This window comes from Mixophyes fleayi, chromosome 6, assembly GCF_038048845.1.
Source record: "Mixophyes fleayi isolate aMixFle1 chromosome 6, aMixFle1.hap1, whole genome shotgun sequence".
NCBI classification, from domain to species: domain Eukaryota; kingdom Metazoa; phylum Chordata; class Amphibia; order Anura; family Limnodynastidae; genus Mixophyes; species Mixophyes fleayi.
In genome coordinates, this window is record NC_134407.1 from 146791376 (window position 1) to 146815935 (window position 24560).

The 24560-nt window shown below is 39.4% G+C and overlaps 2 protein-coding genes across 4 annotated transcripts in view; both read left to right on the forward strand.

Annotated features, from left to right (window-relative positions):
• The window catches only part of CABLES2 (Cdk5 and Abl enzyme substrate 2), a 30454-nt gene extending 25295 nt beyond the window's left edge, over positions 1-5159 (forward strand). For both annotated transcript variants that reach the window (XM_075176743.1, XM_075176744.1), the window contains one exon: positions 955-5159. In XM_075176743.1, coding sequence (XP_075032844.1) covers positions 955-1095 — 141 coding nt within the window. In that variant the 3' untranslated portion in view covers positions 1096-5159. The remainder of the gene's footprint in view (positions 1-954) is intronic.
• A 6382-nt stretch (positions 5160-11541) lies between these two features.
• Positions 11542-19239, forward strand: RPS21 (ribosomal protein S21). 2 transcript variants are annotated; one of them, XM_075176745.1, is made up of 6 exons: positions 11542-11648; positions 12233-12313; positions 14104-14167; positions 16220-16291; positions 16715-16770; positions 19153-19239. In XM_075176745.1, exons 2-6 carry the CDS (start codon positions 12264-12266, stop codon positions 19160-19162), a joined length of 252 nt encoding a protein of 83 aa, XP_075032846.1. In that variant the 5' UTR covers positions 11542-11648; positions 12233-12263; the 3' UTR covers positions 19163-19239. The 2 variants fall into 2 exon arrangements, with proteins under 2 accessions (XP_075032846.1, XP_075032848.1); XM_075176747.1 differs by having other exon boundaries at positions 11544-11648; positions 12236-12313.
• Positions 19240-24560: the final 5321 nt, after the last annotated feature.

Below are 24560 nucleotides of genomic sequence, written 5' to 3' on the forward strand. Positions count from 1 at the left end.
CAGTTTTCATCTTCACTTTATAGAAATAGAACCAAACATGCCAAGCTTTATAATTAAGGGTCCTGTCATTAAGGCACATCTTAAATATTCCTGGATTCCCCCTTAGGACTGCAAAAATAAATGTGCACAGACCTCTGCTTTTTAGTCTATATGGTTAAATACAGCCAGAAAGCTCCACTCCCTCCCCTGGTTATTGAAATGATGTTACCTTGCTGGAATACCCAGCCGTTAGACAGTGATCCTAGACTGCAAGAATAAGCTATGTTATTGTGGCTGTGGGCGAAGCAGCTGCCCGATCAGAAAACAGCAGTCTGTTTTGTTTGGACTAAAATGTTCTTGAAAGCTTCCTCCTTGTAGTATTCTTTACCATGTAATTATAGACAAGTTTGCTTCAGTCTAGATGGCATTTCTCTTCTGTAAGACCAAGTTTATGCTTATGAATGTTTGAGTCTCTCTCGATTGTGACCTTTGTCATCACTGATTGTTATTATTGAAGCATTGGCAAAGGCAGGTTGCACCATAATAAATTATAACCAGCTATTTTCAGGTCCCATGCCTGCTCTGTACCTGCTCTTGTATAGTGTGTGAGCCCAAAATGGCTGCTAAGCTGACCATTTTATATGTTTTCTACAAATTAACTGATTTTTATTTTGGTGAAAAGTATCTATGCTGCTATCTATATATTAGTACATCCGTGTCGGTGTACACGTTTTTGTGATTTAGTTTGTTTTCCGTCGCCTGGCTTTCCAGTTGAATTTGGTAATAATAACTATTGAAGGGCCCAATCAATATGATCTACAAGTGATGACATTAACTTTTCAAGCTAAATTCTTATATGTAACGTGTCTACACTTTTTTATTTCAGGGCTACCGGGTTTTTGAAAATTAGAATAATGGCAAAATAAATATCTGCAAATCGCTCATTTGCTTTTTTTCCTTCTTGTCCTATTACAGAAGCTTGAAGAACGTTTCCGGGTTAACAGACGGGACCTGGTTGCATTTGAGCTGACCGTACTGGTGGCCATGGAACTAGCACTCTACCTCCCCGAGGCCCAAGTATTACCTCACTTTCGTCGCTTGACCAAGCAACAATAGTGGAACCTCCGACAGCTTCCATCTCTAGGGGCTTGATATACTCGGCTGGGAACTTGCTGCTCATTACATGTATGAAAAGCCCCATGCAGATTACAGTGTCCATTCTGTTCTGCACAGCTGCGTTAGTCATACAAGCACACCTGAAGTTTGGAGTACAACTATGGCAAATAGAACATAATATAGCATATTCTTCTGATCTTTGCATTATTGCACTTTGAAAATCCCTACTTCCCTAAGGCTCTAGTGAATTTAACATTTAGAGTTAAACAGATTTTCAGTCTCGATGCTTTTGGATTAACAAAATGAATAGGAATCGATTCCTAAACGTGCCGTACTATTTCACCCCCAAAAGGAAGGAAGCGGACTAGAGACTGAGCAGACTTAATGTAACATGGGCATGAATTAAAAGAAAAAAAAAAAGCCCTTCTCGCCCAAGTGTCCCCCTTAAAAATTATACTTTCGCAGCATCTCCTCCCTTTTCCTCCAAAAACAAACACCTTTAACCCTTCAGTGCCTTTACAGTTTGATTAGAAATCACTCCGGCATTGAAGATTTTATTGCAGGTCTGAACCTTATTGTCCTTAAACGATGCTCGTGTCTGGGGAAAATCCTAGTAAAATAGTTCCACTAGTAAAATAGTTCCTCGGTTAAAGTTGTCTGCGGGGTTAACACAGCCCGAAATATGCCTGTACTAGAGCAAAGATTGTAGGATGGCCAAGAAACATAAATACCTAGAAAAGGTAGGGAATTAAGGCAATAAATGGCACTGTTCACAGGGTTTATTTTTATAGCTGTGATTTTGTGGAACTAGTGCTTTTAAGTTTTGGTTTTTTTTCCTTTTGTATTTTTTATGGTTTTATTTAGATTATTTATTTTTGTTGCTCATTATAAAGTGCAAATATCTATAGCTTCCACAGTCTGATTCTCCTATTACCCCCCCCCCCTAAAAAAACAGAAACAAAAAAAAAAAAAAAACATTTTAAAATATGTATACGTTACGTTTTAAAAGATGTGCCTAAATATTACCTGATCTGGTATCAGGATTGTTTTATTTATTGTTTATGTTGCATACATTAACGTTTATTCATTGCCTTCACTCGGTGAAGCCAGCTATGTTATGGGTTGAACCTGTAATCATGAGAATGCAGCCTACCAGTGACCTCCCTGAGATAGGGATTAGTAAATCGGTAGAGTGCATTTTCATGAAAATTGATTCAGTCCACAAAATTGCTGCCTCCTCTTAATGCCTCAGTGACTATACTGGTTTCCACTAAATTAATAGGCTGTATTCTCATGAATCTAGGTTCAACCCACAAAATAGCTTGTGTCCACTCTGTGCAGAGGATCGATAACACTTTAACAAGAAGTTTGCAATTTTTTTTCTTTAAAAAAAACCAAAACATTGTTCAAGTTGAGACTTGGTGCCCATAGCGGTCACGCTGATGATATTGCTACCTATAATAAGCTAAATGGTTTCAAATCATCTTCTAGGAATGGTTGATGCCCAATCTGGAGAGAGTACTAGAAATGTTTGTACTGTTTTATTAATGTCTGTGGCAGTGTATAGATATATTTCTATTTACTTTGTCAGATGCCTGCTAAAAGCATTTAGCACAGCTGCCATCCAGCTTTTCTGTCCATCTGCCTATTGATAATAACTGAACTAATGCTGTAGATGAGTCGCTGTGTTTAGATGAATAATATATATATGGTGTGTACTGTGTCCACATCAAAAATAATCCGTCAGCATTGAACTTAGATATTGTGTTGTGTATGTGGCTTATTTCTCCTGTTAGCACTGCTACTGTTACCAAATTCGGCCTCCAGAAAGGCAGCACTTTGTATGATAACACCAGTGCTATTTGGGGCACTAGTGAGGCTATCCTTCTTCCAAGCTTTTTAACCACTGTGACTGTCTGTATAAAAGTAGAATACGTTTGTTTAAAGAAAATCTCTATGTTAGAGAATAATTTCATTTCAGCACGTTTGTGCTGTATGTATAGTGCGATTGATCCCTGATGGACCCTGTAGCTGGTAATGAGACTCGTACTTTTTCTCCTGCTCGAGTAGGAAAGAATCAAAGTAGATGTTTAACCCTTATGAAATGTATTCTCACCTATGCATTGACTGTCAAGACTAGGCTGCCAAATATAATATTTAATGTAGATTTCTCATCTATACCTAGACAGTCATTTTGTGGGCTGAACCAATGATCATCTTATCATATTGTACCTCATGCCTCAGTGATGTCAGTAGTTTCTAGTAAATTGATTGGCTTGCTGGCTTCTTGTGAATATTGGTTCAGCCCTTAAAGTGGCTGCCTCCACTATGTGTAGGTTAAAGGTCACTTTTTTGGGATCAATCCCATCACTGTGATAAGTAGTTTCTGCCATGGTATATGACATTATATTGCGCACATTTGTGTTTTGCTAGGTTTGTCCACAGACGTTTGCTAAAATGTGTTTTTTGAAGTGAGATTGGTCTATTTTTCTCACTCGTAGGGCAAAGACATTGATATTTTATCAGGTTTTATAGAAGATTAGTTTCATTAAATGCTCTATACAGCGGACTCTTTCCCATTCACACACCCCCCCCCCCCCCTTTTCCATTATGTACACTATTTTGTCTAAGAATCTAGCATTATGTCAGTGTGAAGTCTTGCGGTCTTCTCATGCAGATGATGGACACCGTAGTTTGGCACAGCTATACTACTTTTATATTTCTGTTTAATATCTCCGAGGTATTTGGTTGCAGCTTTATTCGGGTCATCAGCACACACACATTTATAAACATTGGACAGGAAATGTCCATGTGACACTTTGAGATGTTTTGTTGCTATTTAAAGTAAAACAATTACTGTGGCAACTAAACCCTCATGTATATTAGCTGGTCAGTTTACAAGGGCATGAATAAAAGGTTTTGTGTGTATGGATGAAGTTTATTTCAACATATCCATTAATTTATTTAACATTTCAATACCACCATCATGTGGTAAGAATGGGGAATACCACATTGCAGTTTAAAGAAAGCTTAGATACACGTCGCTCTTGTACTAAAGGGAATTTAAATAATTTGACAGAAAATTAATTTGTAACAGTGTATTTTGAAGGAGTCAAACATTTATTTTGGACCCTTAAATGTTTGTAGAAAGGTTCTATAATTTATATTTGTCAGCACAACAGGTTTATCTTTTCTAGGACCAACTTGTATGTTAAGTATATAAGTTGAGCTGTAATGGTTTCTGACCTTGAAACACACAATGGAAGTTAAATCAATACATCTGAATGATCACAGCTGGATTAAACTATGGAATGGTGTTTTTAATAGATTGGTGTCAAATAGTGGTGACATTTCTTGATTTGTGTATCTGGACCATTGATGGCTGAGGAACAGTATTTCAATGTCTGCATCACAGACACTCTTGCAATAAAGAGTTTAACTTCTTCTCTTCCAGAGCGGTCAACCATTCGCCAATGGGGGTCATTTTTATCAGGGCATTCAAGAAGTTGATGTTGGAGATGCATCTTACTGTAGAATTTTAACATGTTATTTTAATACTCATGTAGGCTGTATGTATAGTTATTGCCGTATAAACTAAAATGAAATTCAGATCATATTTTTTGATATTCAGGTATGTGTTTTCTTGTTCCCAAGTTGTCTAATTTTTATATATACATATAATATATGATGTATGTGTGTGTTTCCAAACTAGTGAAAGTGTAACTGTCTCCAACATGCAGTAAAGACACCCATTTGTTGGGGTGAACCAATTGGCCATTCATTTCATTAGAAATTAGTGAATAATGGTTAGGCTGGGTTCTCCTCTCTACTTGCTCTGACTCTACTGTGTGTAGGTGAGACACTCGCTTTAATGCCAATGAAAACCCTTCCCATTTTTAATTCATAATGCATATATTGTACATGTTTTGCAGTAAATGAATACAGAGCACCTTGTTTGCAATTTCATTCCAATGTGTTCCTACAGATGATGCATTTGTGACATTACAAAATTGATGTGAATAAAGTCTTGTTTGTTTGTTTTTTATACAGATTTTAAAAAGAAACCTTCATAGTGTGATTTTTTTTTTTTTTTCATGTTAAAGGGTATTATTATATGAAAATAATTTGATATGTCTTAACCTAAGCTTGGAATTCCATCTTGGTAGAACACTATCAAAAATGACCATATTGAACATTATGATAATATTGTATAATGCAATTTATTTGAGAGCTGCAATTCATTTTTGCAAGTAGAGATGCCGGTCTGGCATTCGACATTCACAATGGAATTATTGTACTTCATATAAATAACCATAAACTAGAGTGTAGTAATTATTGATGATTACAACAAAAAATGTCTTGTTTGCAAAGGACAAACTTTTGGATCCAGATTTCCCTCTTTATTTATTGCTCCACTTTTACTCCTACTATATAAATCTTTTCCATGGTTCTTCCCAAAAGTTATGTTTAGGTAATTAGTGCAACTCCAAGAATTTACCAAAAACAATTTAACCAACTAATTTTACTGAGTATAAAGATTCCATATATTGTTATGACCTTGAAACAGGATATACATTTTAGTTTTAGAAGCCTTTTTTTACATCTATACTGCACATGGATGCAAAGTATTCATGTGCACAAATCTTTATGGTGCTAGTAAGTGGGGATATGCCTAGGAATGGGTGGGCATAAGTTGGGTGATCGCTCATTTTATGTAGCTTGCGACCACGTGCATTCTGTGTATAGAATACCTGATGTCATTTTGATAGGTTTCTTGTTATGTGGAGAATTATTTTTATTTATTCATGTATATACAGAGGGGACTACTTCCCTGTCTGCTGCAACAGATTACTTGTAATAAAGATTTCAGGTTAGCTGCCATGTCCACAAACAGTGAATCGCTGTTATAAGTGACCTGTTGCTGCAGATATGCAGGGGGAACATGGATCAGGTGAGAGTAAGTAATGTGAGCAAGTGACACACTAATGTTTCTTGGGACACAGGTCCTTTAAAAAAGAAAAAGACCCGCGAGACCAAGGTGGCTAGTATTTCGAGAGAGGGCTCATCTCTTGGCAATGTTTGTCTGATTGAGTCAGTCAAAGTAGAAGGGGTAACAACTCAGACAATGTTCACATTAACCTGGCTGCTATGTGATCAAGCATGTTTGAGTTCCGAGGGGGAGGCTTTGAAACCCAGTGTTCGAGTAGAAGCTGCAGGGAGTGAGCTTCAGAAAGATTACAGGACGGGATAATGCTAACCTAACCTTTCATGGAGTGTGTGTTTGTTCTGAGACACACCCATGAGTAGTCAGACTAAATATGTTTGTTTAAAGAGTGTGCCCAGAAACAGACAGCAGTGTATTGTGCCTATTGTAAGAGGAAAGCTGGTGGGATTGCAGCCCAGTTAAAGGCAGAGATGATGAACCTGATGTAAAAATCATGGTTGAATGCCAACCCCTGCAATAAGTATTGGCAAGTAATAAAAAATGTGCAGGAGTGCAAATTGTTGATGTAAATAAAGCTACCTCTTTATTGCCACGAAAAAGAAGATCTGGCTGGTACCTGCATAATGCTACACTTACCGTAACTAAACACAAATTTTATTGTTGTCAAACCTGTATGTGCAGGGGCCCGTTTCCTGTCTCTTACAATTTACTATGCCCCACCTAGATTGTCTTGTTAAATACTTTACTCTCTTCACATTTTCCCTAATACAATTTTTACCACTTGATATGGCACCAGAATGCACTATTAGAAGACAGCAAGCCAGTGGAGGCAGTGTGATGCTGTGGGCAATGTTCTGCTGGGAAACCTTGGGTCCTGGCATTCATGTAGATGTTCTTTTGACACCTGCCACCTATTTAAACATTGTTGCAGACCAAGTACACCCCTTCATGGCAACAGTATTCTCTGACGGTAGGTTTCTGCAGAATAATGCACCCTGCCACACTGCAAAAACTGTTCAGCAATGGTTTGAGTAACATGACAAAGAGTTCAAGGTGTTGACTTAGCCTCCAAATTCGCCAGATCCCAATCTGATAAAGCATCTGTCGGATGTGCTGGAAAAACAGGTCAGAGCTATGGAGGCCCCACCATACAACTTACAGGACTTAAAGGATCTGCTGCTAACGTCTTGGTGCCAGATACCACAGGACACCTTCAGAGGTCTTGTGGAGTCCATGCCTCAATGGGTCAGAGCTGTTTTGGGGGCATGAGGGGGACCTACACTATATTAGGCAGGTGCTTTTAATGTTGTGGCTTATCTGTGTATATAACAGTGGTTTAAGTCTGCAGTATATGGTGGTGCGTCATACTACCACTTCTACTGTTCTGATTGTAAACCTATCAACTATAATCCATTAACTTACATTTTTCATAACTCCACTTCTAAATTTTCGTTTAGACAACTAGATGTATGTGTGTATGTGTATATAATATAAATATATATATATATATATATATATATATATATACATACATACATATATACACATACATACAGCTATACAGTATATGTGTGTGTGAGTAATGGAGGGACATTTACATTGAGCTGAAGTTTTGCACCTAATTGGCAATTATCCTTTATCTGTTTTATCTATTCCTCCTTGACCTCCTGACCAGTTTCAGCCCAGTCTACTCTGTTTCTATCTCTGATCCTTCATCTTCCTTAAATCCATCTCAACATTATCCAACCATCTAGATCTGGGCCTGTCTCACTGACGCTGTCCTCCTGTGTTCGGATCTCTAGAGGTCTCATGTATAGGGCCGAAAATTATCTTTTTTTATCTTCCATCTCCTCGGAAGTTCATAGGTAGTCTTTGTTCAGGCTTCTGAGTCAGAAGTCACTGCTGGCCTCACCACAGTACAGTTTATGGTCCACTTTAAGTTTTAAATAAGAATATGTGTTTTAAAGACTTTGCAGAGATAAGTTACTCCTGTTACCTGCTGCTATTCTAGTCTTGATCTCTTCTCACATATTATTGTCCTCTGTAATAACTGAACCAAGATGCATAAAGCTTTGACACCATTCATAGTTGGTACCATTCAGCTAAACAGACTGATTGATTACCTCCTATCTCCTGTTTGTCTTTTCCTAGAGGAAAGCATATATTGGGTTTTGGAGCGATTCAATTTTAGTCAATCCTCTCTGCATCGCTCTCTAGCTTTATTAGACCTTCCTCCAGATTTTAAAGTATGTGAGACAACATATCTATGTCATCAGCATATGCAAGGTTTTGTGATATTCTGTTAAACAATGTTTCTTCTCTATCATTTTATTGCAAGACAATATATGCATGCGTCTAACTGGTTGTCAAGGTCTAGTCCAAATTTAGCACCTAAAAGTGAATAAGCCCTTATGTATATTTTCGTTCCCAAAGGCTTATAGGGAATTTTATTGATATAAGTGTTAACCTGGTCGAACACCATGCAAGCCATTTGTTTGGCTCTACCCATGAACAACCAGTCCTGTGCCGCACACATGTGCGGCCAAATTTGACAGAAGCAGTTATTCAAATTGTGGCCCAAACAAATAGCTTGCTAAGGGCAGGGCCCAATGTTATTTGTCGACTGATACAGCATTAGCTGACAAATTATATATTCTAGTGAACAATAAAAATTGTACTGTAATTGATTATAGAGAGCCACACGTGCCCATCTCCTCATAAATACAACATCTGTTAATTAAATTCAGCATATATATACCTAGCGTTGGTGATGTCCATCAACTCAACTACACGTACTCTATACAAAGACTATGCCCTGATGAGTTCACATTATAGCTATCTTTCTTGCTGTAGACAGTGCTGTATTTCGAGTTTATACTGCCCACATTTTGAGTGGCTTCATTTTAAAAATTGTGTACACCTCATGTTAATGTATCCCATAGTTTCCAACTGTCCCAAAAAGAGACAGTCCCAGCCAGGGCTGCCAAGAGGAATTAAGGGCCCCGGTACAACAAATTCATGGGGCCCCCCTTATAGTGCAGCATGCTCACATTTTTTTTTTTTTAGGAGGTGTGGTCATGCATTTGGGGGTGTGGCAAATGTGCCATTGGGGCATGGCTAACACATCAAAATCACTAGATTCTGAATTCGCCGGAGCGTCACATGTGTCCAAGCACTCCTGACTTTCAAGACATCTTGCACCACAGTCTAGTATAGAAAGAATGCAGTGTGTACACAAAGAGTTCAGTCTTGGCCTGCACCTTACATTGGGCAGAACACTCGCCAAAAATTGGCACTGTCCTTACTAGAATCACAACGTTTCACATACTGTCCTGCTCTCTCCTACCTGTTCTTCTCACTTTTACCACCTGTGGCTGCAGGTTTCTTTAGTTGCGGCTTGGCTGGATCCTGGAATGCTGGGGGCCCTATTTGGAAAAAATGGCTACATTTAGATAATTCAAAACAACCCTGGCGTTAAATCAATACCACCCATGATTAATAATTAGGCCTTCCTCCAGCTCAAACATTACAATAATGTGCCCCTTCATCATCGCCATGCATTATAATCACACTGCGCCGTCCATGCTCCTTTTGCCCCTTCACCTGGCTCCCCTTCATCACACTATACTAGGCTGCTCCCCCCCCCCCTTTTTCAATCCCACTGTGCCATGCCTCCCCTCCCTTTTTAACCCCACTGTGCCATGCAGCCCCCCGTTTTTTAACCCCACTGTGCCATGCTGCCCCCCGTCTTTAAACCCCACTGTGCCATGCTGCCCCCGTTTTTAAACCCCACTGTGCCATGCCCCCCCCCCCCATTTTTAACTCCTCTGTGCCATGCTGCCCCCTGGTTTTTAGCCCCACTGTGCCATGCTGCCCTGTTTTTTAACCCCTCTGTTCCATGCCCACCCCAGTTTTTTAACCCCTCTGTGCCATGCTCTCCCCTGTTTTCCTCTATTTACTTACCTTTTCCTTTTCTTCTCTCTTCTTTCTTGGTCCTCTCTGCTCCACTCAGACTGAATGCCGGACGTGACATGATGACATCACGCCCGGCATTCAGTCTGAATGGAGCAGAGAGGAGGAACGCCGGCGCCTCGATCACGTGAGTATGTTTATTTTTTTTAACTACCCTGCTCCCCCCACCAACGACGGAGGCGCCCCCCCCCTGCTGCCCAAAAAATAAAATTTTGGTTTTTTTAAAAAAAAAATTACAAAAAAATAATCATTGGCATGCCCGGGCCCGGGTAATTAGTACCCGCTCCCCACTTCCCCTTCTCAGCGGCTCTGGTCCCAAGTTTTAAGAGATTTGTGCCCCTGGAAATGTCTTTATTTTTTCAATATTGCCTTACTTTACAATAAAATTTTAAGTTTTCATTTACTTATGTAGAACTTACTATGTCTTCTTCTTCTCTGGACTTTTAATATGAAAGAATGCACTCCCTACTCCAAATTATATCATACTTGCCAAATGGGAGACTCCCAAAATCCGGATCGGTCTCCCGGGAGAGCAGGCAAGTCTCCCGCATATTGCAATTCCCTGGCCAACATAACGTGATTCATGGTGAGTCGCGTCATTTTGGCCCTGCCCTCCCCCCTCCTCTTTTGCAACAAAACATTCCCGTCACGGGGGAAGGGCCATAATGATGCGATTCACAGTGCCCCACCCCCTCCCGCCCTCTAGTCATGCCACTCTCCCTGAGTGCACTGCCTGAAAGTAGGCAAGTATGAATTATATGGATATTTGAAGTCACCAAGTAGATATGTGACCATATAAAAGCACAAGGTTGTAGGTTGAGGTGACTTCTAACATCGAATAATTTAATTTTACATAATTACTTCTAAATACGCAATTTGTCCTGAACACTGAAGTGATCATTCTTGCCTAGTTCTCCAAGAGGAGAGGTACAAAGGACAAGCACATGGACCATTATTCGCATTGAACTGCGTCCTCTAGGCCCCGCCTACAAATCAGGTTTTGCAGAAACCAGGAGAAAGGTTTATTTAAATAATATATTAACTTACAAAGCCTAAATGATTTAGAATAGTGAAATAGCAATCAATTTAATGAAGAGGAGTAAAGGTACTGTGCAGTTACTTGATATTGAATAATGAGAACATTTCAAGTACATCTTACAAGATAAAACCTGGGACTGTCGCTGGAAATGAGTGACAGTTGGTAACTATGCATTCCGAAATATGCTTATGTGGTGTTTATTTGACTCCAATCAAATGAATTAAGTAATGTATAAGACTTTATTGTATGCCATTTACAGATTTTTTTCATGAATGTCTCCAGAGAACTGTACTATGTAACGAGGACGGAGACATTTTTCTGAAGATTTTCACTTATTGCCTCTCATCGTCTTGGCTTACCCAAAATGGCTACTATAATGTAACCATAACTGTATAACTCAGCAGCCTCTCTAACGTTCAGATCCCTGCGTGTAAGCCACTCGCGATTTCTGTTACCATGACAGCGTGAGAGGTTTTTTTGTTTTTTTTTTGTCTCTAGGGCCTTAACCCGGAAGTGTTTTTCGAAGCCACCGTGACATCAGTCTTTCCGGGGAGGTGCTTCCTCCTCTTTCGTGTCAGCCATTACCGTGAGCAGGAGGTGAGCTCGGATGCCGCGCGGGCATTAGGCGGTGTGGGCAGTCCTAGCGGTGTATACACTGCCTGGATCGTGCCCTAGGGTGAAGGAGGGCGTCTTGGTACCAACGGGGTGGTGTTGGACGCTCAGCGCTGTAGTCTATAAAGGGTATAAAGCGGGAACACGTGCCCGGGAGTCTGCATGATCATGGGCAGGCTTCCGGGAGAGGCCGGGGATGGTAGGCCGCATCTCCAGCTGGGACGATTACATCGTCCCCAAACGTCTGCCAGGGTCTTACCCATATCTATATGATGTATATATCTTCATCCCAGTCAACCAATGGCAGAGCTGGTGTTCTATTGTCCTTTATTAGAGCAGGCAAATGTCAACCGTGTCCTTCCTGATAATTCTTATACTTTTCCAAATATTAAGTCATTTACTGTTCACATGCAAATGGGTTACAGCAAAAGTTTTGCTATTCTGAAGGTATATTTCATTACCACATTTGTAGGTCCAGTGGCTTAGTTCAGTTTGTGTAGTATAAAATCTAAGGTTGCAATATGTTTGTTTTGGAAGATTTTCTTAGTCTCTCTCTATGATTTTGACAGCAGGTCCGTGTGACGTAATCCAAGCCGCAAAATGCAAAACGACGCTGGTGAATTTGTGGATTTATATGTCCCCCGTAAATGGTATGATCTGTTCATTATATTTTGCCCCGTTTCACTAAGGTTTCTTGTATAGTTTAGCTTCATTAGTATATAATGTTTTAGTTTTAATCTACAAATATGCAAATAGCTTTCTAGTGCTACATTACCTTTGTTACTGCTGCCAGAATTGGCACACAGATGTTTATCATTATTTAAAGTGGTGAACGCTGTTCTTAATTGAGGATGTGTTTTTTGTCCCATTGATTTTTACTTTAAACAGTCTTTAGTAACGTTAATAGTCTAACTATGTTTCTTTCATCTGTGTTCTTGCTAGAGTAATATGTGGTTACAATGCTGTGACATTAGCCACATGAACACCTTTTTTTTTCTTTATTTAAAAGCATATTCTACATTTTTCTTTACGCACTCAAATCTTTGTTCCTATTAATACATTAAAATATGTATTTTATAAATCACTTAGCGCTTTAAAATTAGGAGCCAATGCAGTAATAAAACAAGACTGGGTATTAATACAAAGTTGAAGAATGTTCTATCTACAACCTTACAATCTGTTTGAAAATAAGAATGATACATGAGGTCATGTTCCACAGTATATTGGTCAAACAATATAGCAATGGAAACACATTCCTAGAGGGGCTATATGATCCAGACATACAGAAATGCTGGTTTGGGGGTTAGTGGGTTGTTTTGAGTATAAAAGGAAAACAAAGGCAAGTTCTGAGTGAATAGTTTAAAGGGGTGGGGATAATGTTCAATAAGTCTAAGGAGGTTAAGCAGGTGGTTCTGGAATTTGATCAGCTTGTGTAAAAGTTCGTTTTCAGGAACGCTTGAAGTTTTTGGGCAGCACGGTGGCTAAGTGCTTAGCACTTTTGCCTCACAGCGCTGGGGTCATGAGTTCAATTCCCGTCCATGGCCTTATCTGTGTGGAGTTTGTATGTTCTCCCCGTGTTTGCGTGGGTTTCCTCCCACACTCCAAAAACCATGCTAGTAGGTTAATTGGCTGCTATCAAAATTGACCCTAGTCTCTCTGTATATGTTAGGGAATTTAGACTGTAAACTCCAATGGGAGCAGGGACTGATGTGAGTGAGTTCTCTGTACAATGTTGCGGATTCAGTGGTGCTATATAAATGACTAGTGATGATGGATAGGGGAAAGTCTTGTTTTATGAAGGAGGGAGTTCCACAAAGTGGGTTGTGACCAAGAAAGGTTCGTTGATTGGAGAAAGAAATTAATGTGAATGAGACCCAGTGAGAGAACATCCAAGGTTTAAATTGCAGAAAGACATTCTGTAATGTGGGCAAAGACAGAATGTGTGAGATCCAGAGGGAATAGGTAACTTTGAGTAAAATTCAGATAGAGATACTGAAATCCAAAGTAGCTTATTAGTTTTCAGAGTATTGTAATAGATAGGGCCTAGGATGAAACTTTGTGATACTTCTACTGAAGAGGAGGTGGATCCAGATGTGGCTGGTTGATAAGTAGAGTTGGTGTCCTTAAGACCTCAGGAATGAAGCGTTTTGTATGAGAAGGGAGTGGACAACAGTGACAAATACAGTCAGGTGTATTAGAAGGGTAGTGGCCTGTAGTTAAGTGATAAAAATCCTTCAACACCTCCATGCACTATCTGTGCAGTGTTTGAAACAAAAGCCTACCTGAAGTGGTCCTTTAAGTTTTGTGAGGCCCAGAAATTGTACCTTGGAAAATTGCAGCATAGTATATGTTGAGCTCAAAATATTGTAATGCACTGACCAGTATTAGATCTGTATAAAGTGTGTAATTAAATTTGATATTAACATTTTTTTCTCTCTAGTTCTGCTAGCAATAGAATTATTGGAGCAAAGGACCATGCCTCCATTCAGCTGAATCTTGCAGAGGTAAGCATCCTGTTTTATAGAACACCCTAGGCGTTCTCATGAATATTTTTTTTATTTTATTTTTAATTTTTTTGGAGCTTTGTTCCATGGTGTCCATTGCCAGGGTACACCCATTGTGAGTCGTATTGCAGAAAAGTGACATGTCCATATGGGAAAATGTGTCCTCCATTTGATATGCGTGAATGGTAGAATGAAACGTATTGCATATTTTCAAAGTGTGTAACTCACACCTATAATGCTGTTTGTGGAGTGAAATCGCATGTTTGTGTTATGGATTACTTTTCATACATAAAACTCCAGGTTAGATGCCAATTTGTATATGAGCCTGAATTATGTGGATCATCCCAAAGTTAAGTCACCAGACCATTATCTGACGACAAATGTGGCAGCACCACTGAACTGCGCACATTCTGTCACTTTCATAAGTGTTGGTAATTTAAACATTCATACAGTAAATGTATAGAGTAATCTGTATTAAGTGCTATTTCTACATTATTATTCATGTAATCACTCCTTGCTGTAAATTATATGTATAGTTAGTTCTGTGACCACATATATGATGTACAGGTCAGAATTCTGATCTGATGGATATCAATAATTTGCTGTAGGGTCATAATAAAGTTTTCACTAACATGAAAAGGTCACTTCAGAACTCACTATTTATACAGATAGTACAAGTGTTTATGCATGCATATATCAAATTCACCTGTAAACTATAAGGCTGTGCCTCAGAGGAGTTCTGTTACTTTATACAGATAGAAAAGTGCAGAACAAGTATTTTAGAATTCCAATGTTGCAAAGTTTCTAACTAGTCATTTAAATATAAAAGCTTTATTGGCCACAAAAGTTTGCGCTTGTCTGGAAAACTTTACTGAATGATTTAGGCTCCTTCACATACTGTGTAAATTGATAAAAGAAATGAAAAGTGCCTTAAAAGTGTCATAGTGGTGCGTTTTTTTAAAGTGGTTTCAATGCACCTTCTATATGCTGGCTTTCACCAATACAATGTATTGTATTCAGAGTGCATGTTAACATAGTTGGGGTGAGTGGTCGCTTAGATTTGTAACAGCACTATTGCTGATAAGTTGTTCAGGATGTTATAGACTAAATCAGATGAAAATAAAGTAGGACACATGGTTCCTTTAACAGAAATGGTGCATCCCAGAAAAAAATGTCTTAAAAGGTTTCCATGTGTCTCCAATTTATTTAGATATTATGTGTAGTTTAGGGGAAGTTACGGGATAGAAGTGAGCGGGTTATTCTGTATAAACCAGTAGGTTATTATGGAATTTGGGAGGATGCCGCAAATATGTGTAGCATCAGTTGCAACTGGAACTGATATACCAGCTCTAGTTAGAACAAAACCTTTTTTTTTCTTAAATTGGTCAGTGGTAAACTGATTTTTCTGAAACCCAGCTGATGCAGAAGTGCTGTATATGGAACATTGCTTTCTGTCCAGTTTTGTTAAGAAGTGATTGGGTTGTCATGTATTGCTAATTGTTCCTGGTCATTAACCCATTGCTCTTTGTGAGCTTAGGCTAATTTGTATGTCTCTTGGCAGTATTTTCAAATCTCCTATTTAATACGCTAGTATTTCAAGGAGTCTCAACACAATACCAATTTATGCAAGATGTTTCCTAGCTGGTGATCACTTTTTTTTTTTTTTTGTGCCTTGTCAGAAGACAAAAATGTTAAATATTTTGCTTCAACTGTTCGTACTTATACTTATCTGTGTTTCTGCTCTGGTTAAGTCCATACTTCAAGCTGTGTAATCCCAATTATCTTTCGTCCTTCTCTAAATCAGAAATAATGTATCTAGTTATGCTTTTGTTTCGTTATCAAATTGGCCCCAGCTTTTGGTGAATTGTCATAGTTTGAGTACTATACTTTTAATTTTGCTTGCTTTTTTTTTTTTTTCACCCAAAAAACGAATTATAGCATGTTAAATTGTTTCCAACCAACAGAATGGGAAGAGTCCAGTTCCTCAGACCTCTACCATTCAGGAGGTAACCAGCCAGTCTTTTATAGCTCTTTGCTGTGTTTCTTTTGTAGGTTGATAAAGCAACAGGCAGAGTTACCGGCCAGCATAGGACCTATGCAATTTGCGGCAACATTCGTAGGATGGTAAGTCAAGCTCCCTACGTTTCATTGTGCAGCATGGTGGCAAAGTGGTTAGCACTTCTGCCTCGCAGCACTGGGGTCATGAGTTCAATTCCCGACCATGGCCTTATCTGTGTGGAGTTTGTATGTTTTCCCCGTGTTTGTGTGGGTTTCCTCCCACACCCAAAATATACTGGTAGGGTAATTTTCTGCTATAAAAATTGACTCTAGTCTCTCCCTCTGTGTGTTAGGGAATTTAGACTAGGCTCCAATGGGGCAGGGACGGATGTGAATGAGTTCTCTGTACAGCTCTGCGGAATCAGTGTCGCTATATAAATAAATTGTGATTATTGTGTAAACAGTGTGACTTGCAGATCACATCCCTTAGTATAAATCTGTTGCTTAGTATATTGCAAATATTTTGAAATCTTTGTATTATCTACACAGGGAGAATCAGATGACTCCATTCTTCGGTTGGCTAAAAATGATTCCATTGTTTCAAAGTAAGTTCAATTGTAAAGCGCTCCGGAATTTGCTGGCGCTATATAAATGAATGTTGATGATTAAGTGCTAACATTTATGTTTTTTTTTGCTTTAAATATTTTGTTTGCTAGCCCTCAAATCCATCTGTTAGTATGAACTCTGTAAACTGGCCCAACCACTTGTAGGACACAATTCTTTTTGAAAGTGTCATAATTTACTAGTCACTAAAGACGAAACAAACCTTAGTATACGGGTTATATAAAGTATATATCTATATACGTACTATGTAATGGAGTGTGGATCTGCCATAGTGCAGAAAACACATTCCAATGACTATATATTCCTTGTGTTACATCTTTGCTTCGCTGTCTTTGAGTTAATCTAAAAACATCAGCTAATGTGCAATAATGGAAGTTAGTGGGTCCATTAAACTGTTGCGTTGAAATATTGTAGTCTTTGTAAATGTTAACCTGAAGCGTGGGTGGCGTATTGACCACAATTGCCCATCATTGAAGGCTTATTCATTGTCTTTCAAAGTGCTGTACATGAGGTGATTTAACTGCTATGACCACACAGTTTACGGGTATATAGTAGAGAATGATGGATATTAGTGCACTTTCTGATAATGTTGTAACACCTAAGGTACAAAGCTGCATGTAGTGTTCCCAGGCTGTTGTGCTGTAATGTTTGTTAGTATGTGAGCAAATAATATGCAGGCATTTGGATGAATGACCCCCAATATCTGTTCTATATTTTAAGTGTAAACACTTATTTTAGAAAGCCACCAATCACTTGATGACTGGGTCAACTATTCATGATCAGACCAACTTTAACTTTTTTGGATGACTCCATTTAAATGGCAATGTTTGGTATTCTTCATCTACCCAAAATTGGCTTTATTTTTTTGACAGCACAGTATTTTTTGTTTTAATAAGCCTTATTGTAGTGGAACACAGGAAAGTTTCATAATGGTTACTCTAGTGTTGGTGAAGCTTTTACCCCACATTTTGAGATATATATGGTATCTGTACTCTGGGGGCATACACAAGCAGTGTGCTTTAAGTCTGATGTACTTGTAGTGCCTATGATCTACAGTGCAATGCACCTATTTGCAGATATATTTAGGGCAGACGTAAGGGGAGAGGAGACTGGTGGTAGACAGACAAAACTTGGTGGGGATGCTAGTTTTTGGGTTTTGGAGAATGTCCTTATTGACATTTACACATTGCTGTTTGAGTGCATGACACCCATTCAAAATACAACCGAACCAGATGCTGTCAGTGGTAGCGTGTGAGAACATGCTGTATGGCAAATACTTTATTTGTACACTGGTCACCATAATAAATATGGAACAAAATACAGAAACTTTGCTAGAAGTAGATACCGATATGTCTGGAATGACATGACTAATGTTGACCAACTTTCCAAAATGAAGTTAGGTAACAGGAGTCAGTTGGAGGTTGTGGAAAAGGGGAAAGAATACCAGGGTGAGGGGGTTGGGTTTGGATCTGAGAGAACAAAACTGAAGTTTGATGGTCACATACCAATAGGAAAAACTTGAAACATGGTGACAATTTTAGTAGAACTTTCATATAAGTTCTGACAGGACTGTAGAACAGAGGTCAGCAAGTGGTTAAAGGATTTTTCTGTAGGTATGTTTTGGTCTTCAAATGTCTTTTTGCAAGGAATTAATAAAATGTATAAAGATTCTTAAACAGTTGAGACTTTTAAATGTTGTCCTAGAACAATTGTCGCTGGCATTGCCTGGTGCTTAGTTTAATTTTGGTACAGTGTTAGTATATCTTTGCACAGTAGCCCAAACTTACAACTGACTAAGGGAAATCTTCTGCCCCAATCAAGTGTTGTATTGTGCAGTGTGTATTCTGTGCCAGCTTATTTTGAATGAAGACTCTTCTACTTTTGGAGGTATTTGTTATATATTTGTATTTTCTGAAAATATTTAGCACAGGTATACAGTAAATGTGCTAGACTCAAGTTTAATAGCTTGAAGCTGAAGTGTATTGTGTTGGCAAATGGCAGCTTCCTTGCATTCTCCCCCTCTCCTGATCCATGTAGTTATTGTCTGTATACTTATTGACCATACATATGCTATGTGTTGGCACTCCATGCAACAAACAATTTAATCCTAACTTGTGATTACAATTCCTGGTTGACGGACACCAGTTCATATGCTTTAATATGGACTTTGATGATTTACCAGCCAGAACTAGAATGTTTCAGAAATGACAAGCTCATGGTCTCCCACTTTTTACTTGGCAGGGATTTGAAATTCAATATGTTCTGTAGATTACAATATTCACTGTTGTCTACCTTTTTGTAGTAACCACAAACTGTTAAGATATTTACTTTAACACTGTTTTTCTCTCTGTGCTTCTTCCTAGGAACTTCTAAATGAAGAGCCCTTTGAAATGAGGATACTTGTATGAAAAAATAAAAATGATGTTAAAAAAAAACCTGAAGCAAATGTCCTGGTTTGTTTGTGTTTTTTTGGGAATTGTGATGTATCTTTGATAGTGTAATAACCAGTTCAGTAGTTCAGATTTCCACACAGGTATCCTGAAAATTCTTCACTTAAGGTGTCAAACAATAGGTACCTTGTAGTTGTTGCTTGCAATGTTTCCATTAATCAAAATGTGATCTAGAGCTAGAGATTGTGGTACAGCCAGCTTCTGCTAGTATGGAGCAATGTAAGTCTGGAGTGATCCAAGGTGGCTTGAGTGGAATAACTCGCTGAAACCCTGTTTCTATATAGTATTAACCTCTCTAGGGATCCCAACATGCCATTGCTTTGACAATTAACATTAAAGCTACACTGCTTAATACCGTAAAATTTTATTTATGCTACTCCAATTTGCCGGTATTGTATTAAATGGGGGGGGGGGCTGCATAGAGCATCCCCAGGGGAAGACATTAATAGTCCATGTGGGTAGGGATCTACTTTTGTGGTTACTTATCCAGTTTGTATTAGGTCTATTGGTATTAAAAGTGCTGTGAGACTGCATTTACTGTAAAATTATGTTGCTCTGGTTCTGCTGTAAGGATGCTAATATTTACATAGGTCACTCTGATTTCTATGTTGGCTGCATTTAATGTTCTCAAGCCAGCATAGTAAAAATATTACAAGTTGTTTATATATGACATTTTAGCTTGTGTTACTAGTTAATATTATACTCGGGGGAATTACTTGAATGCAGCTTTATTTATTTTTGAGTATATTAATGTAACAGAAAATGATCATCTAGAGTGTTGAGAAACTAGTGTTTCCTAATACTATTTTCATTCTAACCAAAAGGAGCATCTTGGCACGTAGAAACCGAGGAGGCATCTACACATAGAACTTTAGGTTTAGAATCTACATCAGCACTGTCCTGTTTACTGGGGTTCTACAGGCATTCTTTCTATACCTTACATTAGTGTCCTTGTTATCTGTATGAAGAAAAAACAAACACTGGACACACATGCTAAACAACAAAGTTTGATCTTTGACTATGGTGGTTGGTGGAAATTAAGATCTTTAGTGAGCTGGGAACAGGGAAGTTGATGATCTTGATAAAGCAATAACTGCTCGATTTCTCTACTTCCTGAGCCAATTCCTAGGTTATGAGAAACACCAGGTTTCTTTGGAAGGAGAAACTCCAGGATCTTAAGACCAGCCAGCTCTGTCAGAGCATGTGTTAATATGCTGTAACACTAGAAGTACTAACATCAACTATGGGTGCTGAACATCAGAGCTTATTAGAACATGTTAGTGTGGTTGTAAGAAAAGTTAAATCTGGGAAAACTCTTGCATTAAATACTGACCATTAAAAAAAGCCACCCTCCATACTGAAAAATCTACATGTTCTATTATAGCCCACAAAGGCAACACAGACTTAATAAAGTATACACATTGGGCCTGATTTTAAGTTGGGAGCAAATTTGCACCTTGGCAAAATGTTACATTAGAGAGGGATGTAAATTTAAAATGTATGGACAGATTTATAGTTAAGATATATCAAAGATCAACTAATTTCAGTGTAAAAATAAAGCTATCAAGCATTTGTGTGCTACATGTAGAAACAGCCAGTGTTTTCCTTATGTGCAAAATAATAAACTAATTTGCACCCCTTGCTTTGTAACATGGTTTGTCCAGGTGCAAATTTGCTCCTAGTCTTTGCTTTCCTCCTAACTCAATCATGCCCATTGTGTTTTGCCTAATGAATATACTTTGTGTTGGTTGTGCTACGTAAAATGACAGAATGATGACTTGGTACTGTTTGTGCTCTTTTATGCCTAATTAACCAAGTAAAAATACTTACACCAATAAGGACAAGAAAGGACATCCAGATGAGGTTTACAGTAGTCACTGGTCTCAGGCAGTGAAAGAGTTTAAAGGCTTCTGAACCAAAATCCAAATGTGATAAAATTTCTACGTTTGAATTAACTTTAGACATGTAAGATTACAAAGAATCAGAAACGCTTCATATTTAAACAGAAATGTGAGCAGATACTATATAAAAATGCATAACATTTATTATCCGTGTAGTTCTTGCTGTATTTACGATTTAGGTCTCTGTAGGAGACACAGGTATAAATATTCAAATCAAGATACGAGGTGCAGAAGGTAATGAAAAGCAAATTCAAATTGATTGAAGTTGATATAGTGGGGTTAAGTAACAAAAAACAAATTTGCACTTGCTCCTTTGCTGAAAGATCATAAAAGTATTAATGGGACCTTCATTGGCCTCTGTTTCCTGAACTTGGGATATGAGGATTGCAGCTTGGGAGTAAAGTGAAGTACACATGCATATCAAGTGGTGTTGGAGCGCAAACCTTTACTAAAGAAAGGTAATACTTACATTTTCTCTTTCCTGCCATTGGGGAACACTGTGAGACATTGGGGTATAGTAGTGGGTGTGGAGTTTAGGCACTTATCAACTTTGATCTCTACTCCCCTCCCCTCCTATGCCCCTCCTCTCCTGTGGATACCTCAGTTTTTATTAAGTGCCTTAGGAGTTAGGACACTTTGGTATAGGCTCCTGCCTATACCTAGTTTAGATTACTAACACGTTTTTATTGTAAATTTTTTTACAAAGGTGCCACGCGGGGATTGATCCTAGGACCCAGAGGGGTGAACAGCCTAGCAGCTTCCTTCACCCTGAGTCCCTCTGAAAGGTAAGCGGCAGCTGTTGCTCTCTTACCCTGCACCGCTTGCTGGCAGTTCTTCCCCTACGGATGAGCTTTAGCCTGAATAGCTAGCGGTCATTTTGGGCCGTTAAGGCTCTGGGTGCCCCATGGAAGAATCCTTTTAACTAGGGACTGGGGGCACAGTGATAAATATGCTGTGGGGGAGATGCAGGGATCCGTCTCCCCATGCTGACGGATATGCCAGCAAGCCCCCCACCCCCTAGACAACGAGCATTGGAGGTCTGCATCGGACCCCTAGTGCGCACCTCTCCACGGGAGGCGGTGCAGCCAGTGGAGGGGACAGCACATGCTGCCTGGGCACAATAGCATAGTCATACCATAGGTATCCACTGATCGGCTTCCAGGAGAGGGGGGGTGGATCCGGTGGAGGAATTTCCTACCACCCCCATCTTCCTGTTCCTGCATGGTGTTCGCCATATTGGGACTCGCTCATCGTCGAGCTGCGCGCTATACCTGTCCTCCGATGACTGGTATTGTTCCTCTGTTTTAAAAGTCCATTTGTATTGCCATTGAAAACCTGTTATAAGTTGTTTACTAGCAGATTATTTAGCACTGTACAGGAATTGATGTGCTCTTACAAGTTTTGTGACCTAGTATATAGACTTGGTGTACAATCTTGCTGTGCTGACTAGAGACACTGCTATTCAGACAGGTTGTATATGTGAATTGTGTTCTCAGTAATTTAATCCTGTAATACTGTTCAAATATGTCTGACAAGAGGACCACCAAAGTAAGGAATCCTCTGGGCTGTCTGCGGTGTTCTATACTTGTGTCAAATGTAACACAAAATTATCTGTTGGATAGCTTAACCAAAATGTCCTTTGCACCGCTTGCTAGCCTGGTACTCGGGAGCGTCGTGCCCCAGCACGGGAACAAGCGGTCATGGAAGACTCTCTGGATCAAGTCCCTAGCCTCAGCCATGGAGAAGCTCACCAGTGTGATGTTACGAGCCACAGAGGTACATACTCCCACAAACGCACACACTCATCCCATAGGGGACGCAGGCACATCCTCCCAGAGCCTATCCGCTCGGAGTGAAGACCGCCTGCTCTCTGTAACCCACAGGGCTAAGAGAGCCATTTCGGATGCGGACCAAGGTCGCAATCCGGATTCAGATCATTCCTCAGATGAGGGGGGATTAGAGCTGGATGCACAGGAAGAGGACTCTTAGCACAATAGATTCTGCCTCGTCCAATAATGTAGATAATCTTATTTTGGGTATCGGACATAGCTTGGGTTTCCCCGAACCTGAACCCACTGCCCCCTCGGCAATAACAAACCATTTATCCCACTATAGTGGGGCCATTTATCCCACTATAGTGAGCACTGCAGCCAACATTGTGTGTTAGAACAGTGTTTCTTTAACCTGGTATCATAACACTCAATGTTTTCCATATCACCTTGCTTTCGCTTGTTACCTGGAAAACCTGCACTGTTAGGGGTCCTGAGGGCTGGGTTTAAACAACACTGTATTAGATCAGTGGCCATTAGTCTGACCAGTCCAGGCAGGCAGAGGTTCAGTTACCAGGCATGAAAAAAAATGAATTTTTATTTTATTTTATTTATTTTTTTATAAATGTCCAGACCAGCCAGCAAGTGGGCATAACATAAAATAAAAGTGTTTGCAAAAAAAGCAACTTTTTTTTATATTAATATTGCAAAATATCACACTGCCCCCCCCCCCCAGCCGGCTACTACTTAATGGCACCTGGGGAAAACTTTAGACCCCTTCCATTATTAACAAATTGTCAACTTAATTTATTATTGCTGTTACCTAGGCATACTTAACAAATTCATGATTATAAACAAATTTACCACAGACTAGGTAAGTGCAGTATGGAATTAAATTAGAGGTTAAGGAGAAGTTTGTGAATATTGATTGTCTTAAAAGAAAAAAAAAAAAAAAGGCTGATCTAGTCAGTGTTGGTGATGGATGCACTCTAACTCGTTGTTACAGGGTAAAAGTGCTCCCCCATACAGTGTACAATGTAGGTATTATCGTTTATTTGTTAGGCGCCACAAGGTATCCGCAGCGCCGTACATGGTACAAACAGTAGACTATACAGGGTAAAACAATACAGAACAATAAACACAAAGTACCAGAACTTCAGAAACTCCAGGCAGGCAAATACTGTAAAGACGGAGCGGAAGAACAGGTCTGGAGACAGGAGGGGAGAGGGGCCCTGCTCATACGAGCTTACATCCTAAGGGAGGGTAGACAAAATCAGGCACAAGAGGGAGCCAGTGAAGCAAAGGGGAGAGAAAAAGGAGCCAGTGAGAAACAGAAGAGGTGAGAGGTTAAGTGGATGGTAGATAGGCCTTAAGCAACAGGTGAGTTTTAAGTACCCGCTTGAAGGAGCACAGATTGGGTGATAGATGGATGGAGCGAGGGAGGATGTTCCAGAGAAGGGGGGCAGTCTTGTATTCTAGAGTGGGAAGAAGTAATCAGAGTGGAGGAGAGGCGGCGATCATTGGCTGAGCGCAGGGAGTGTGGGTGGAGAGGAGGTTAGAGATATAAGGGGCAGTAGACTGGGAGAGAGCCTTGTAGGTGGTGGTGAGGAGTTTGAAAAGGATTCTGTAGGGGAAGGGCAGCCAGTGTAAG

Bases quoted from the DNA above. Each gene is read 5' to 3' on its own strand.
- RPS21 (XM_075176745.1), top strand. From the start codon at position 12,264: ATGCAAAACGACGCTGGTGAATTTGTGGATTTATATGTCCCCCGTAAA. The intron at 12,314-14,103 runs GTATGATCTGTT...TTTTCTCTCTAG, and splicing joins TTATATGTCCCCCGTAAATG to TTCTGCTAGCAATAGAATTA. The intron at 14,168-16,219 runs GTAAGCATCCTG...TTTCTTTTGTAG, and splicing joins TTCAGCTGAATCTTGCAGAG to GTTGATAAAGCAACAGGCAG.